Source organism: Tribolium madens, unplaced genomic scaffold (genome assembly GCF_015345945.1).
Source record: "Tribolium madens isolate multiple individuals breed KSU strain unplaced genomic scaffold, Tmad_KSU_1.1 Scaffold_97;HRSCAF=244;Tcas5.2_LG3a, whole genome shotgun sequence".
Lineage (NCBI taxonomy): Eukaryota > Metazoa > Arthropoda > Insecta > Coleoptera > Tenebrionidae > Tribolium > Tribolium madens.
The window spans coordinates 1,454,382-1,472,508 of NW_025401069.1; the positions used below are offsets into that span (position 1 = coordinate 1,454,382).

At 32.3% G+C, this 18,127-nt stretch overlaps 2 protein-coding genes across 6 annotated transcripts in view; one reads left to right on the plus strand and one right to left on the minus strand.

Moving 5' to 3' along the window:
* LOC123015319 (E3 ubiquitin-protein ligase MYCBP2) overlaps positions 1-18,127 on the plus strand; it is a 69,675-nt gene that overhangs the window by 8,868 nt on the left and 42,680 nt on the right. The window contains 8 exon segments of the mRNA XM_044415008.1: positions 10-441; positions 490-696; positions 4,996-5,136; positions 5,182-5,360; positions 5,417-5,651; positions 5,701-5,912; positions 5,962-6,464; positions 6,517-6,658. Of these exon segments, the coding sequence (XP_044270943.1) occupies positions 10-441; positions 490-696; positions 4,996-5,136; positions 5,182-5,360; positions 5,417-5,651; positions 5,701-5,912; positions 5,962-6,464; positions 6,517-6,658 (2,051 nt within the window).
* LOC123015323 lies at positions 8,990-17,518 on the minus strand. 5 transcript variants are annotated; one of them, XM_044415021.1, is made up of 3 exons: positions 17,250-17,518; positions 13,444-13,667; positions 8,990-10,341 (listed from the first exon to the last, which is right to left on the minus strand). In XM_044415021.1, exons 2-3 carry the CDS (start codon positions 13,615-13,617, stop codon positions 9,139-9,141), a joined length of 1,377 nt encoding a protein of 458 aa, XP_044270956.1. In that variant the 5' UTR covers positions 13,618-13,667; positions 17,250-17,518; the 3' UTR covers positions 8,990-9,138. The 5 variants fall into 5 exon arrangements, with proteins under 5 accessions (XP_044270956.1, XP_044270954.1, XP_044270952.1 ...); XM_044415019.1 differs by lacking the exon at positions 17,250-17,518 and adding an exon at positions 14,053-14,499; XM_044415017.1 differs by lacking the exon at positions 17,250-17,518 and adding an exon at positions 14,018-14,499.

The following is an 18,127-nucleotide window of genomic DNA, read 5'->3' on the forward strand; positions in this document are numbered from 1 at the left end:
TAATTGTAGGAATCTAACCGATCGTCACCTTTTAATAGCCAACGCTTGTTAAGTGCTGTTTTGTGCGCCCTCTGCGCCCCCAGTGTCCGACTTAGAAGCACTTTTCCACTACTGGGGAGTACCATAGGCTCTGACAGTTCGCTTCACCGGGGGCTGAGTCCCTCAGACAATACCGGACTACCAATGATGAGCATTTCAGACTCTCATCATTACCCGATTTTGGTCGAACAAATGAGTTACAAGAGTCAGATGGACTGTTATCTGGGGCCTCTATGGCAATGGAAGGACGTCCTCGATCGATTATTACAAATCGTTTCAGAACCGATAAACCAAACTTTGAAAAATAGCAAAACTTTGTGTTTGCCCGGCCTGACGCGACACTGTTGCCATTTATTAGCACGAGTCGTAGCCGAGTTGGTTCACCAATGCAGTGCTACAGATGTATGTGAAACAATCGAAAATTAATTTGAAATTAAATTAAATTTCTAGGAGGATTTGCAAAACGCATGCGGGCGCATTTTACACATGACCACTTCAAGGTTCACACGGACCAACCAATCGCGGACTTGGAATACCGGAAACGGGTCTCCGGACGCGATTTGTTTCCAGGTGGATCGGCCCGGAATTTCTATCGCCGGAGTCGGAGTGTATGGGGGGATTGGCCATTATGAATACGAACTGGAATTATTAGAAGACGTAAGTCTGTTTTTTATTTAAACAAAATAAGACATTATCTTGTTTTTAAATTTTTGTGGAACTTAAAGAAATATTTATATACGAAGATAATTCAGAAAGAAGCCATCTATGAAACCAAAGACCATAATGTTTTGTTAATATTATACATGGCGCTTAAAAAGTGGCGCACCAACTCAATGAAAGGTGGAAAAGACAATTGTACATGTTAACATGAAAATAATTACAAAATTATATTTATTAAAGTTTTTGGTAAAAACATATTCAAAAAAAATATTGTGGCAACGTTGTCTAATGGCATTGCAATTGAATAACAGTAAAAATTTATTATTTTTGAAGCCTCAGTAACATATTTCATGTCTGCAAATGGTTATTTTTTGCTGAATAAATATTTTTAAATCGTTATTATTTCTGAGGTTACCTAAACTCAAGGGTTTATTTTAACAGGCCGAATACCTTAAAAGAACTAAGAGAAAAAATTCGCTTGGAAATGAGACTGGTGATGGCAATTTGAGCAATTGTTTTAAATTTTTTACAGCATTGGATGAAAACATGAAAAATTTTAATTTTTTGAAATAACTTTAATTTTTTTTCCAGAAATGACATGTATAACATTTTTTTATACATAATTACCAGAAAGATAAGGGAATGTAAAAACAGTAAAAAATATAGCTTTCTAGATTTGTCCTCTTTACATATGACATACATAGTTTGAATGGGAGATCGTGTGATCGCAAAAAGTTTGTAAATAAATTGTATTTTTGTTAAAATGTTCAAACATAAAACCAAATATTTTTAAAAAATTTAATTGAAAACTCCTCTTAATAAAAGGTTTAAATTAAGAAATGTTCATTAATAAAAAAGTACGCACCGCTAAACTAAAACTGGACAAAATATTTTCAAGCACAATATCTCCAAGCAAAACGGGAATATCGCAAAGCATTCAAAAACAAAATCCTGGTATCAGGAGCACAGCTGTGCAAGGAGTGGCGAAGACGTGAACGTCTGCGCATCAAACTGACTGATCACGATGTGCGCACTGCTTCCAGCCCTTGCTAATTATTCTTGCGCAGGGGCCCTTGCTAATGTCTCAAAACTGAGTCTGGAAGTGTGAACCTGTTACTCACTTTTTGTTTTTGAACATTTTAGCAATAAAATTTTTAGGATAAAATTATTTTGTTCATATTTTATTTTGTTTAATCATGTTTTAGCCAGTGGCGGTTTCTCTTAAGGCCGCTTTGCAGCGCGCCCATCCTGCACAAGAAACCATAAAGAACGTTTTATTTAGTTTAGAGTGATTTATTTTATTATAAAAGTTTAATTAGAAACTTTGTAATTTTGAGTAAAAACGCCCAAGAAACCCATTTATTTTTTATAAACCCAGGAATGAAGTTATTTCGATGGTACAGCGCAAATAGGACGCAAACCATTCCGCGGCCCTGGTTGTCATGACAACGTATTTATAGTTCAGCTCTACGCTTCTGCTAGCCAATCAAAAAATTCAAATGTTCCTCATGTGCTCACCACTGTATCAAGACGGGTATGAAAGTGAGATAGGCGCATTGGCAACACGAGAGTATGGGCGAGGGGGTGCTTTAGATTTAAGTGGAGATAAAAATGACAGCTCTGCGTATTTTAAAAGAAGCGCGGAGTAATTAGTGATTTTATTAATTTGTTTTTTTTGAAATTAGAATGACATTTACGCTTGCGCAAAAAAAATAGTTGGATTTCGCGATTTTTGACCGATTTGACAAAGCACTTACAGTTTTCATTAAAGTTTTAATTTATGTTTATTGTAATTGACAATGAGCGGAAGTGCAAATAGTGTAAGTATTTTAATAAAAACAGATTTTTACAGATTTCCTCTAGAAGACAAAATAAAAATTAAGGATTTAGGGAGGCCAATGCCTTATTTAAATTTAACATAGATTAGTGAAAGAAAATCTCAAAACAGGACATTTTTCAAGAGTCCGAAATAATTGGATATGTTGGTGTGAAGTGTTGAATTTGTTGTATTGTTTTCCATGCATTATTTGTGACGGTTTTTTTTAATTGACGTCAAAGTTATCTGCAAAAGTTTGATTGTAACCGGACCATCTTCTTGAAAGTTATTAATCTGACATTGACATCTCACTGAGCGTATTAAAAATTAGGGTTTGTTTACAACATACTCATAGTCACTTCCAACTATGACGCCAAATTTTAATAAAGACTCGTTATACAGGTGTTTAATTTTTATTGTTACAAATTTAACCAGGTGATAGAATATTCAATTCTAAGATAAAAGTTTCCTATAAACATATATCGAAAAATTTTATATAAGGGAGCCACATCCCCTGAATGGGGTGCATCTTTTAATATTTCAGAAACTATGGTGGATAAAATTACGAAATTTGGTACAACTGATAACCTTTATACAGCCAAATGAATTCAAAGATAAAATGTTAAAATTTTTACTAAAAAGTACTGTAACTATTTTGGCGGTTGATTTTTGCCACTTTCAGCTACAAAATTCTAAATTTCACAAAAAAGAGGTCTCTTGCGTTTTTTCGATAAAACTTACCGTTTTTGAGTAAAGTCAGTTTACAATTTGTCTTGCAGACCATAAAAAGGATAAAAATTAAAAGTTAAATTTGTTTCACCGTTTAAGAGACCCGTGATTAAAACTTTCGATAACTGATCTTTAAATTCGTTCAGGTGTTTAAAAGTAATCAGCTGTACCAACTCTATCTATCTATTCTGCAATAGTGGGAAAACTCCATTAAAAACGCATCTTTCAAGGGGCGTAGCTCGCCTACGTAACATTTTTTGATACATGTTCATAGGAAACTTTTGTCTTAAAATTAAATATTCTATCACCTGTTTAAGTTTGTAACAATAAAAACGGAACAGCCTGTATATCACCTGTCTAAAAGTCACGAACCGCCACTGGTTTTAGCAACGAATATTTTACACAAAAGTGTCTTTGGTTCTTTCCGATTTTGTATTTTTTATATTTACTGTATGAATAATTTGTTTACTGCGTATTTTGGACTTAAATATTTTATAAACATTGGTTTTTACTTTGAATTTTTTGACAGTGAACCACCTTCCTTTTTGTGATGACGCCAACTTGTCTGGAGTAACACGTGTCGATAATAAAATGTTTGTTGTTAGAATTTATTTAGTCTTACTTATTTTTTTTGAGAGAGATCAAGATAATTTGTAATAGAGTCATCTTTGGTTCCGAAAACGTATGTCTGTTTTTGAACTGCACGTGAAACGTCAAATAAAATGACAAGTCGAAAGGTAAAATGACAAAAAACTTAGAAAAAAAAAAGAAGAAAAAATAGAAGTTTCAACAAAAATAAAAGATATGCTGGGCTCTGTTTATTGGCATGATAATTTCAAAATTAGCGAGTGTACATTTATTTACATTATTCAATAGCGGTTGCAATAAATGCTGAAAATGTTCTCTATTTTTTTGTAAGCACAAAAGCGTCTTTCGTCTAACTCCATCTATCACATTTCGCTCTATATGTGGATTATCATTAATTTCATTAATTTTTTTCAGTTATTCTTAACCTTAATATTTGTAAATTTGTAATTTGTAATTTTTTTAAATAAGGCCATACAAAAGTCTGTAGGAGTAAGGTCACAGGATCTCGGAGGCAAGATATTTTCTGTATCTCGACTAATAAGTCTATTATCAAAAAACTATCGTAACATATTTATTGTGGTCCTAGCTGAATGTATCACATCTTGTTGAAAATAGCCAAACACCAATTCATCATAAAGTTCATTTATGAAAAGTTCCAAAATCTCTTGTTGATCTACCTGAAGCATGATTAAAAAATGATGATTTTTAATAACCACATTTATAAACAAGAACGAACGTCGATGACTAATTCCAGCCCAGTCGCCAATTTTTTGTGGGCCTCCACATAAACATGAGATTTTTCAGTATTCTTTGTTGAAAGTTCTCTTAATTTTGATAATAAAGTCGTTTTTGGAATTTTATTTAACGTTTTAGGTGTAGTTCAAAAACACACATACGTTTTCGGATTCAAAGATGACTTGATTACAAATTGTGATACTTTGACGCATTATTTGACAATTTTTTAAAAAACCGGTTTATTTACATTTTTGTGTTTCCTTTTCAACTGTTATTTTTCAATTTTTTTAATGATTTTTAATGAGATTTTTTCAAAATCAATCAAAGAGCTTGAATTTGCATGTGGGTACTAATGTTACGACTGTTTGGTATTTCCGTTTAAACAACAAAAACCCTTTTTTATTTTGTTATTTTATTTTATTATTTAGCAAAGTTCTTTGAGCGGTTCCGAGAGCCACACCCACACCCAGCGTTGGAACAGTTTGGAAATCACAAGAGGGTCTTTCGTGCCGGAAGACTTCGCCCCCGATATAATCGAAATTAAGTTCGACAGAGCCGTTCCCATCAAGGTGAGTATTTGGTGGTTTCGTAGGCTCTTAATCTAGTTTGTGCAGGAAAATATAAAATATGCTATAAGATTGCGGAATCACGGTGGTAGAACTAACAATGGTGATGGAGGATTGAATTCGGTGAAAGGTTCAGATAACACGACTTTTACATTTTCCACTTGTTCGTTGAGTTTTAACGGCACGACACTTACAAGGGGGCAAATACCGGTCATTTTGTACTATAGGTATATGAATTGTATATTGTTTTTTTTTCTCTAAGTAGTCATAAAATCCGTTTTAGTAATCCGGTGGAGTGTGCTAAAACATCAACGACGAAATTAGAGCAACAAGCTCGGAAAGCTGCTCTATCAATGGCTAGTGCGATAATACACAATGCTTGTGATTTGATGGCTACGGCGCGTGAAAAAGCCGAAGAGATTTCTTCTGCTGAAATTTTAAGTAATTCTTATATGGTTACGACTTTGCTACCACTGGTTTTGGCTCATATAAGTCCCTTGGCCACTAGTGATCCACGAGTAGGTAGATAACACACGTGTTGGTACTAATAATCAATTTTGATTGTAGAGTGCTGTGCATATACTAACCCTGATTCAAGAAATACTCCCACATGTCTCGGCTTTAAATTTATTAGGAGGTTCCACTCCCGTCACTACTAAGTCACTTGTGACGTCAAGTACTCAAGATAGTATCGACTATAGGACTAACACTACTAGTCATCACTATACGTGGGTTGAGGGTGATCATCCATACAAACCAGCGACGGTTTCAAATTACCGGTAATACAGTTTCCTGTAATGTGAAACTCCAATAAATCGTTTTTTACAGGGTAATTTTCCCGGATAGCGTCAAATGGATGACTTTAGAGTTCGACCCGGCTTGCTCCACCGCTCAACCCGAAGATTCGTTACAATTATATGTCCCTTCGCTCGACTTTTCTCTCAAAACTAGCAAAACTTACGACATGGACGATTCCGAGTCGCCGCCTTTGCCCTATTGGCCCGTTTTACATAAATTCACAAGCTGGTAAGAGCTTGAATGGGATTGTGAGATTTTTTAATCGTTGATTAGTTTGCAGTGGCCCACGAATTCGGTCGTTTTGCCCGGGAATGAAGTAATTTTTTCGTTGGAAACAGCATCGGATTATTTGAAAGACGACAGGTCGAGTTCGTATGGTTTCAAATGTTTGGTAGTGGGATACGAGTGGCCCCCTGCCGGGAACGGGAGTACTATTTTGGGGTTGAAACATTTGGAGGCAGAATTGGCGTTTTTGGGAGGGATGTGTGCGGCCAGTATGATGAAAAAGGATTTGCAATTGCCCACGATGGGAGGTGGGATTGGTTTGTTGTTTTTTGGTGTTTTGTTATAACTCGGGTTTTGTAGACGAAGGGGATGTTGATGTAGAGATGGCGGAAGCAGTGGCGTCGCAAACGTTAACCGTTCATGGGCCGTTGTTGTCGAAAGGTCTGGCCTTGAGTAGTCCTCCAACTGTAAATCAGGCATTGGATGGAATGTTGCCGTATAGGTGAGTGTTTGTTTACTGTTTGAATTAGCACAAAATAGGAAGGTTCTATAAATAAATGATATGACTTGGATGGGAGGTGATTATAATAGCAACGCACTTTGACTAACAAGCCAAAAAGGAATTAATTTCAAATCAAAAAATGTGTAGCTTGGTTCGAGTCTGAAAGTTTTTTAAGTTGGTTTGGGAATTACATTTTTAAATTACTCTAAGTTTTAGACTTTTTTATAAAGAAGCTGTTTATAAAAGATGTTTTGCATAGATTATTACATTTAATGAAATGTCAAAACATGTAGGATATATTACAGAGAGTAGGTAGAACATTAATGATGTTCAGGAAAATGTTAAAGCTGATTTTTACACTATTCTAGAACAAAAGGGTCAATATTCTACTCAAGAGAGGTGTTCAGGAACTGATAAATCTGATAGATAACACCGATCGGCGTGATATGAGTTGATTGAGTGAGTATTTTTGATAAATTTGAATGGCATAGTGAGTCTTGAATCAATAAATCTGTTTTATTCAGTAATCTCTCAATTTCGTGTATAACAAAATTGGATTTAATTTGAAGGTATCTTTAATTATATCAAGTGTCAGATAGATCGTATAAAATCGATCCCAATTTGTTTTGTTATATCTGTAGAAGGTGTGCTACGAAAAAACAATTATAAAATATTTTTTATTTCATTTTTATTATTTTTTATTTTATTTGTTTTTTTTTATTTAACTTGATAAAAAAAATTCAACAATAAGTAGAACTGCGATCTAATTACCTATATTTTTCATATCACTTAAAAAAATTCATAATAACTTTTAAAAAGTTACAAATTGCATAGCGGTGTAACTGATAGGTATTGATGTCACTATTCAAGACATACGTTCATAAAAAATTTCGCAATACTCTTGATATAGGTACGTAAAAAGATCTTATTTCTGAAAAACGAGACTACCGTGAGATCAAAAATTATCTTGGTCAAGGATGGTTATGGATTTTAAAATAATTGTCGTAGGTAATGTCAAAAAAAAATTTTGGTTGTCTAATAAAAAATTTAAATTGTCCAAGCCAGTTTAAAAAAAACATTGACAGAATTATTTCAAAAGAATGATATAAGCAACGACAGACGTTTTCCATTCCATGACCAACCTAGACCAAGATAATTTGTGATCTCACGGCAGTTGTTGACAGAATCCGTAATTACAAAATATAAAGGCCACTAGAATTGTCTAATTTTTTTTTGATACGGTTGTTGCTAAAAAATATGTATAAAAACGTCTGTTTCACAAGCACAGTACAATTAAAAAAATAAGGCTATTTTCAAAATATTCCTTCTGATATTTTGAGACAACCTAGTTAAAACATAATTTTATATGAATTTTCTAAGATTTTAAAAAATATGCGTAATTGCTTATTTTTTTATTTACGACTAATTTGACATTTATTTTTTTTAAACAAATATTCTACCACGTGCGTAATGAACATTTTTATTGCTATCAAAAAAACCGTTTCGAACATAAGGTAATATCTTAGTGGGATTTTTTTCTTCATTTGAAATGTGTTTTGGTCTGTTTTCCACCAAAATAATATGTGGCATTTATTATTATGTGTTCTCTAATAATGTTCGAGTATACAGGGTGCGCCAGAACTCGCGCCCCAGAGAAAAATGCCATATACGGTAAGATACCAGAAACATGGAAAAAATATAAAAATAAATTATCTATAAAAATTTCGAAATTACGAGGGTTTAAAGTTTGCACTTTCTCTATTTATTTTTGTGGAAAAATAATTTTCCAAGTTTTTTTGCTATAGGCTATTAAAAGTGGAAACAAGGAAGCTGATCCTAAATTGTAACTCTCTTCAATGTTATTTGTGGCTTTTATTCGCAAAATTTTTGTCCCTTTACTAAATAATTGTAAAAAAACATATACAAGATCATCAATATCATTAAATAGACATAAAGAAATGTCAAATGTCAAAAAATAAATGTCAATTTTTTAAACAAATTTTCCCATGTTCCTGGTATCTTACCTTACTGGAAAATTTTCTCTGGGGCGCGAGTTCTGGCGCAGCCTGTATAAAATTTATAAAAATTAGAGTTATTGACTTGTAGAACTGATGATTTTGACAAGGAGAATGAAATTTCAATATCGTGAGGTTAATAAAAAAAATCTTGTGTTTATCTTCCACTATTTTTTATTTTTGAGTTGGTCGATATCAAGAGTCAACCAAGATATTCTCAAAAATAATGAAAATTATTGGTAAAAATGGTAAAACGTAATTTTTATTATTTGCATTTTACCCAACGTTGTTGGAGATTTAAAAATGAATCAGCTGCCTCGTTTACTGCTTTTATTATCGGTAACTGAGTCAATGTTTATACAATTTTTATGTACATACACGTTTATGAAGCATTTCATACTAAAATAAATTAAATAAAAACCTAGCTAGTATCAGTCGAAGAAAAACAATACTGTGCAAAGACTATTATAAATCGGTGGTCAAGAGATCAGCTCGTTCCACTATCACATGAAGTTCCGTTTCTCGATAAGTCCTTCCATCCGGAACAATCATACTCAAATTGCCCTTTTTGGTGCCTTTTTCACTACCGTATTTCTTACTCAAATACACTCTACGATAATACATTACGAGCACAGTCCCGATAATCAAACAGAGGGTGAAAACCACAACGACAATGACGATAACAGTGGAGTAACTCTGAATAATCGAACACTTGTTGGTTTTAAATTCCTTGACGGTAACAAATTCGTTCTCGTGCAAACACTTGATTTCCGAGTAGAATTCAGTGTCTTTGATGTTGTGGTCGATGCTTTTGCAATCGCAGGATTCGTTGATGTACAAATTGGAGAATTTCGACCGGAAATTCTCATTAACAGTCAAAGAATCACGAGTTAATTTGGTGAAAACGTTGGAGTCGAACGAAATTGTGGCTTCTAGCACTGTTTCGTCGGAGTTGAGATCGATTCCGAGGAACGCACCGTCGTTAATTACATTGAATGTATTGCTCCGGAAGAGGATGTCCCCTCGTGTGGTCACTTTAAAGGCTTCGGCATCCAAGTGGTTGATTTTCGTGTCGGTAACTTGGAAACTCCGGGGATTGAAAACGATGAAACCCCCCGGACGAACCGTGTCAAAATCACAGTTTGTGATTTTGAAACTGTTGTAAACTGTGACATTGAAGAGGAAACGACTAGTAATAATCGGGGATTTGACGCCATTCAATTCGAAATTTTCCGTTGAAAATTTCTTGAAGGCTTGCTCCCGTGCGTTTTGCAATTCGACGTTTCGTAAAACGATTTCTTGTGTCTGTCTGAGGGAATTAAAAGCGAACGGTGATAAATTCTCGACGGTCACTCCATCGAATCGGATTTTATTTATCCGGCCTTCGAAGGTGTACGAAGAAATCGTCCCGATGGTCGAATTTTCGATTTCGATTTGTAGCGAGGGAGTGCTAATGTCGTAGGGTTCGTCATGGTGATCGACGTCTCGGTATCCGTACCATTTTAAGCTGTGTTCGTCGAAATTTAAAGTTTGGATCGACTTTAATTTGATGTTGCGGAGATTACGCATTTCGGAAATGGATTCGGGACCGAAACGCACCGATTTGCATTGGATTTCGATGCTGGAGGTGTCGTAACTCGAGATGGATTTTTTTGTGATGTACATTTCCTAGAACAAAGTTGTTTAGGATTTAGATAGAGAATTGATTGATCATTATATGGGTCGTGGCAATGTTTAGTTCGGCTTGACCTAATTTTAATTTGATGCGTGATAATAGAGCGACACGTGAAGGTTGTTTGCTTAACATATTGCAATAAGAATTTTTAGAAAAAAATATAGGGAAGATTATTACAAAAAAACATTTATTAAAGGAACAAAGCAACCTACAGGGTGATTCAAAAATGTCGGACCAACTCTCGAATGGTGGTAGAACACTTTCAGCTAAGCATAAAAATGAATTCAGATTTTTCTTTCAAGCTTTTTTTGAGAAAAAAAAAACAACTGTCAATTTTCATATTTTTATGTAGGCACAAATTGATGAACAATTTTTTTATCATAGGAACTTTTAACTCAGTTGGATGTTCTTGGTCCGACATTTTTTAATCACCCTATATAATAAACTTTGTGACAATTGTAATTACATCAAAATTGTGTTTTTTGCCACTTAAAATTACCAGTATTGATTGAGAAAATACAAAAATATTTTTTTAATTGTAATTATGACATTACTATGTTGGTGAATCTTTTATGTAAATTGTGGTTAAAACTGCAAAGCCATTTAAAAAAATAAAAATAATTTATTTCAATCTCAAGTTGAAATCTCTAAATTTAACTCTAATATGTTCTTTTATCTCTTTGTTTCACTAATGAAAATTGGTGGAAACATCTGGTTTTGACAGCAACGAATGTGTTTATGATATATCAAAGGGTGGAAAAGTTGGAAGAACTTTTCATCTCGATTTGGGATTAATTCAATAATAAAAGCGTCTAATTGATTTTACTCTGCCCAGGTTTGACATTTTTTCTCTTTTTGTTTAAAATGAAAATTTGTATTAATCTATCTTTGTCTAAAAACTCTTAATGTCGCTTTGATATAGTGAAGGAATAATGTGTGTTTGATGTTTTGAAAGAAAAAAATGAAAAAAAGTAAACAAAAATTTTGCTTTTACTGTCAGAGATAAGAGACCGATTTGCGACTTTTAAGAAAATTTTTAAATGAAGCAAACTTTAAATTTCAATAAATGAGAAATAAATACTTATTAAAAAGAAAAACTATTAAATTATTCGTTATATGAAACAAAAGTAATTTCCTTTATGAATAATAAATATATTATTTTTAATAAAACCGGAATTTATTTATGCATATTATAATATTACAAATCCTAAATAGTTTTACTATTTTTTTTTTATTTAAAAAAATACAGGCTGTCCCAAAAATAAGTTTTTCTTAGTAAAAATAACGTTTTTCAAAATTGTATTTTAAATACCATTTTTTTTCATTCGAACACAGTGGACTAAAAAGGTGCGTTAAGTTTTGCAAATACTGTTGTAACTGAAGATGACAAAATTATGCGTGCAAAAATAGTAGACATTTCTCGATAAGATCTTCCATTATTTTTGATTCAAAAATAAATTAACTACTTACACGGTGATCAAAAAATGAGATAACATCGATGATGCATTCTTGGAATAGCTTTGGAGAGTCCGTAAAAAATGTTAAAAAAATCTCCTGTCTTATTTTTTGAGCTATGATGAATTATGAATTTTACTAAGCTAGCAACGTTGTAATGTAGCAGCAAAAATAATGAAAATAGCGAACATAAGGTTATTTCTGTTTTCCAAGAAACAAAGGAAAAATAATTTATATTAAAATAATTCCTATCCGATAATTTTAAGTAAATTACACCTAACTTTTTTAAATAAAAAATTACTTGTCCAAGTCGTTCACAAATAAACTTTTATTGTTGTTAACAATGAAATAATTCATTATGTTTTAGAAAAGGTAACAAATTAACATAGACCAGAATTATAAAATTTATTCGTCAACTTTGAAGCTTATTAGTTTCTAAACTTCGGTTTACAGGATTTTTTAAGATATTTTTTTTTATTTTTTAGAGAATATACCATAAGAAACCAACGAGCTTATCCGTCATTTTTTGTTCACCGTATATATATTTTTTCGAATGTTTCAAGAGATGAATTCTTATAACTTGACTCATTTTAGATTGCCTTCTTTTCAGTTATTTCTGAGACTGTATTTTTTCATTTAAATCGCGTCACATTCAAAAACTACGCGTCTTTCTCCCCTCCACGCTTAATATACAGGATAATTCATGGTTCCCTTTTTACCGTCGAAAATTCAGATATACCGATAGCGCCGAAATCGATACAAAATAATGGTCATCATTCATCCAGTATGTTTGCAAAATTTAGAGGTTGCTCTCTCCGTATAGGAGATATGTATGTATTAAGAAAATTTCAAAATTTGGCGCCATTTATCGTTGGTAAGGAACAATTGTTTTGTTTATAGGTCAAACACATATTATTTTGACGTGTTCTAACATTTCCTGAATGGTCGCCGGTAAAAACGGAACCATCCAGTATCTTTTGAAATGGATAATATGTCCAGTTTGTTGTTATAGTTTAATTTTTTTTTATTTTAACTGGAGAAAAATATCCGTATTGCATCTTTGCTTATTTCATGAAAAAATATACAATCATATTTCAGAGCCTATTTCGATGTGTTTTTAAGTAAAGTAATACATATTTTTTAATGAAACTATCATACTATTTTCGTTGAAGCACTAATTTAAAAAATATCCTACGCTCACTTTTAAAATCTAAAGTCCACATTTATAATAATGAATTCAATTTAAAAAGCTCTCAATAGAAAAAATAATATAAAAAACGCGTATTACAACCTTCCATTGTGACTTTCGTGCATTTATAACACTCGCCACTGCGTGGATCGTATCACAATGAGAGTGTTTGTACAGTTTTTTTTTAATATACTATTTTAATTCATTTATACCCGGTATATTCGCTGATAAATTTTTAATTGATTTCAGTAAAATACTGATAAATTAGTGCGCAAATAATTCCTTGTACACAATTCCGCCCACACAGATGCTAAAAATTCAATGATGACATTTAAACATTGTACACCTAGTCTAAAATAAATATTGGTAAAAAGTTTGTTGTATTTGGCCGGCCCTGGTCACCATGATTCATTCATTATTTGAACAGTGTTAAGAAAAATTAAATTATTACCTCTACATCGTCCCGACACACACAAACAACTCCTGGACTGATTCCACCTATCCATCTACAACCAAACACCGGATTATCGGTGATGTGTTCATAATTTCCGGTTAGAATTGCGGAACATTGAGATGATAAAATAAATATTAACGAAACGACTGCTCCCGTTTCCGATGTCTTCATTTTTTTCTCGGAAGGATCATTTTTCTCATTGCGAAATTCACAAAGGCTATCTGAAAATGATTTTAACGGTTAAAAACACAAAGATCGGCTCGTATTTATTTAATGATACACTAAATTAAACATGACACCGCAATAGTGAGTGCTTGAGTCTTGAGTCTGTATGAAATTAAGACAACCTCTTAAAGAGGAAGCTTCATTTAAATAATTGAAATTACTTACACTCGACAATTAATTTAATTAAATTGGAGCCACATTTGGCGAAAATTTTGGGTACAATGAAATGTGTCAGGCTTACACAAGTTTTATTTGTCGTTGATAAGATTACACTTCGTGTTAGAAAAGTCGTGACACAATTAAAGCAGGTGTTGGATCTTTGTACTTAACTCAATTTTTTCCTTACTTTATGGTTAACGCCAAGAACACTATTTTACACACCTATTGCGTTTTGGAAAAGTTTTTTTTTTTGAACACAATGTTATCAGAACGCGTCACTGTGATAAACTGATTATGAACAAAATCCCACCGACGTGAACATTTATTGTTATCGACTATCGATGTTCGCGGTATACCGGGTCTGCGGTGACTAAAGGATTGGATTGCGCGTACGTAAGCTCAAATAGATAAGCACGAGTATATACGGCGTTCAATTGAAATTTTTTTTGTCTTTAGAATGATGGAAATGCATTGAAAGAGTTACAATGTTTGGAGAGGGATGCTCTGTTTATTTTTGTATGGGGTTTTGGGGAGTTTTTATGAGCGGAACTCTGTGGTTTGGATTTTGAATTCCCACGTGTTTTCGAGAAAGAAAACTGGGACGGATATTTGAAATGGGAAATTCGTGCTTTCGAAGAAAATTCAGAATTACAACACTATATTTTTAACAAATAATCACTTTATTGTTTTATTGTTTCTATTTTAATGTTCATCTCAAAATAATTTTCTTGGCATTTTCACTTTACTCTGTTTTTACTAAAAACACTTCTGTCATAGTTTCACCGTTGTTTTTTTTTTAAAAGTTACTATATCTACAGGGTGAAGCAGAAAATTTTGCGAATATGAGGGGGACACGCTGAATTACATTTTTAAATTTTAGTCTTATATTTAGCTGTCAAAAAATCATTCTTTTTTTTAAATCATAATCTTCAATAATTATTATGAATGAACAAGTTAAAGAAAAAATCTAGTTACATTGTCAGCATAATTAAAAAAAAAATTTGAATCTAAAATTGTATTTTTTAAAACTTTTTTGCTCTTAAAACTTTACTCATAAATAAGTCGTTAATTTTTGAAATGTTTGATTTTACATAAAAATGTAAAATTAATTATGTCGTTTTAAATTAGGTACATGTTTAAATTTTTTATTTTATTGGTTTAGAGAAACAAAATAAAGGCAAATTACAAAAAGAAAATTTTATCAGAGGAATGAAATTATCAAACTAGATATTTGAAAAAATATACAACGTTGAACAAAAAGTGTGGAACCAAGCGTTCTCTTTTTAAATCATTCGCCTTTAGAAAATAATAATTAATAAAAATTAAAATGCTATAAAAGATATGATTGTGTTTTGATAATATTTTTTTTCAAAATGAATTTTTTTCTACAAAAATATAGTAAAGTGCAGGTAGTCGTAATGCTTAGGTTGTAGCCTTTTTTTAAGTTTTACAGTGGGTTAGTTATTAGAAAAAATAAAAAAATTGGCAATACTCAAAAATTAAAACAAAATTCGAAACATTTTATTCTTGAGAAACGTTACATTTTTATACATAGTACCTATTTATCAGTCATCAATGAATTTTTTCAAAAAATAAATAGTTTAAGCAAACAACCTTTGGTTCCATACTTTCTCTTCACCTGGTATAATGTGTGACAAAAATTACGGATTTAAGATATTACTGTGTTACTCAGTATTTTTTTTATAAAACATTAATGAATTAAAAATGTTCCAACAATAATGAAAAATAATAAATGGTGCAAATGTTATTAACAAATTATTACCCTCTATTGGGCTGAATTTTCTGTGAAGATGGATTTTTAATGAAAATTTCAAAACGCAAACAAGTCAAAAATCCTTATAAAGTTTTAGAATCTTTGCCAAAATTTTAAAAAAGAAGAGACAAAAACTCAAAATATTTTTTAGAACGTTTATTATTGATGTTATGATGTGTTACTACATACATGTTATACCGGTTGTCCCAGAAGTTGCAGACCAGGGAAAAGATAAGATACCTACTAGGAACCTACAAAAAATGTTAAAAAAATTCTAACTATAAGAACAAAATTATGTGGGTTTAAATTTTGCCCTTTGACCCTATTTATTTCTGTTGGAAAAACAATTTTCCATGTTTTTTTGCTGCATCCTTTTAAAAGAGGAACCAAAGAAACTATATCCTGAATTGTAAATAAGATGTTTATGCGTGGCTTTTATTGGCAAAATTTTTGTACCTAAATTGAATAATTATGAAAAAACATATAGGTATCAACATTTTTGACAGAACTTTTTACACATTTTTTCCTGCTATGTTATCTTCTTTGGCATGTTTCCCTGCGACTGCTGGGACACTTTGTATATTTTTAACAAATTTCTAAGGATTTTTTTTTGCGTAACTGATTTGTTTCTAATAAAAATTAAATGTTCTTTTAATAATAAAAATTTTAATTTCTTCGTCAAGAAGGTGGAACAATCGTCAATTAGATTTCGTAATTAGCTGAACATTTGCTTGCATCTGTTGTAATTCAACAATGTCAATAATGCAAGAGTCAAACTCTCAAATTACGAGAGTTTAATGAACTAATAAGGCAATTACTTAAAATCTGCTTTCAAAGCAATCTTTTTTTACTAACAAATAACATGCGTGACTATAAATAGAATCGCAAACCCTGCCACCCCTTATCATGGGAAAATTAGAGCATATTATGAATTATGATCCATGAAAGTCTTTAAATTAATTTATAAACAGTGGTCTGCCATTGTCGATCAATAAAACTTCATCGATTGAAGGCTTTATGTCGCCACGACCATTCTTTTATTTGATTTTATACAATGCCGAAGAGGGTTGTGTAATCCCCTCACATCTGTTGCACCCACAATTCTCTCCAGATTTTGAATCGGTAGCAGCTGTACGAAAATAACCACGAAAAAAATACAAGATCATGAAATCAATCTTAAACGGAATTGTTTTAAAACCACATAAAGGAATCTCTGTTATCCACATGTTCGGTGTCGGGTTTATTCTTCAGTTCACTAGCATTTGCAATATGTAATAAACATCCTTTTTTCGCCTAACAACGTGTATGAAACGTAAATTGTCACGTTCTGCAGTTGCATTAAGAAAAAAAAATCATCATGACATAATTAAACGTGGGTGTTCTCATTGATATTGTTTAGATGTGACATCATATCCTATTTATTTTTGTCTTTTTTGTTATATTGATCCAAATGTTACAGTCGGTGCCAAAAATTTTGCAATCGCGTATTTATAACCCAGAGAAATTTTCGTTTTTATGCAGAGTAATTAAAAGTTTTATTGGGCGTTAAAATTTTGTGGAGATTCCAAAATATCTGTCAAGTCGCTTAATTACTTAAATTGGTGATCTTTGAACGTTGCGTGTGTAATAATAAAGGTATACGTACACTATGTTTACTTATTTGAAATGCAGCTAATTTGAAACAAGGACGTTTTTTGTTGGATTCACACAATAGATGCACGCGCAATTAATACCAATCGGGCGGCGTTTATTTCATGCAAATTGAAACGCATCAATTTAAATATTTCGAACTGACTTCACCTCACCGAAATGAAACACTTTTCTCTCTCACTAGTTAAATCACAATAAAACACTCAGTACACCGTGAAACGCAACGAGTCTTGGGGCCGGTGGTTTCGCAAATGATCACAAGGATGTTGTTTTGACGGCGAGTTGCCATGACGATGACGCCGTGCGTCGTCTAACTAATCGACGCCGTTTCATGTTGTAGGATTTTAATTCGTAGGGAGTTGCACGAGGAATGCTTTGATTGTTACGTAATGAGGTCTTTTACTCGTTGTAATTGTGTAATTATATTTAATTGAGGAGATTCCGTCGTGAATCGATCGAGATGTGTGTAATTTGTAAATGGAGTAGATTGCATGAGCTAATTTTAGCCGCCGACGAAGGAAAATAAAAATGCACTCGCGGGGTGAAAAATGTAATTACTTTGAGTTTGTTTTGTTGGTAGTTGGATGTCTACGTTTCTGGGAATTTAATTGTTTGAACTGCAAAGTTTTATAGTAACCTAAAATTTTGAACGAAAAACTGGTTGAGATAGATTTATGTAAATTATGGAAACATTTTGCGTTTGGTTTGAATTATAGTCTAACTGGTTTTACAAATTATAATAAATAAATACATCTATAGCATGTAACAAAATAAGAACTATTTTGTGTACAGGGTGAACATGGAACTAAGCAGTTTTTTTAATTTGCCTTGAGAAAATAAAATTAATAAGAAATTAAGTGCTATAAAAACGTG

What these genes read in the sequence shown, in the direction of transcription:
- LOC123015323 (XM_044415021.1), bottom strand. Translation starts at nt 13,617, where the DNA reads ATGAAGACATCGGAAACGGGAGCAGTCGTTTCGTTAATATTTATTTTA. An exon ending in TGTGTCGGGACGATGTAGAG is followed by an intron (nt 10,342 to 13,443) that starts GTAATAATTTAA and finishes ACTTTGTTCTAG; the next exon opens with GAAATGTACATCACAAAAAA.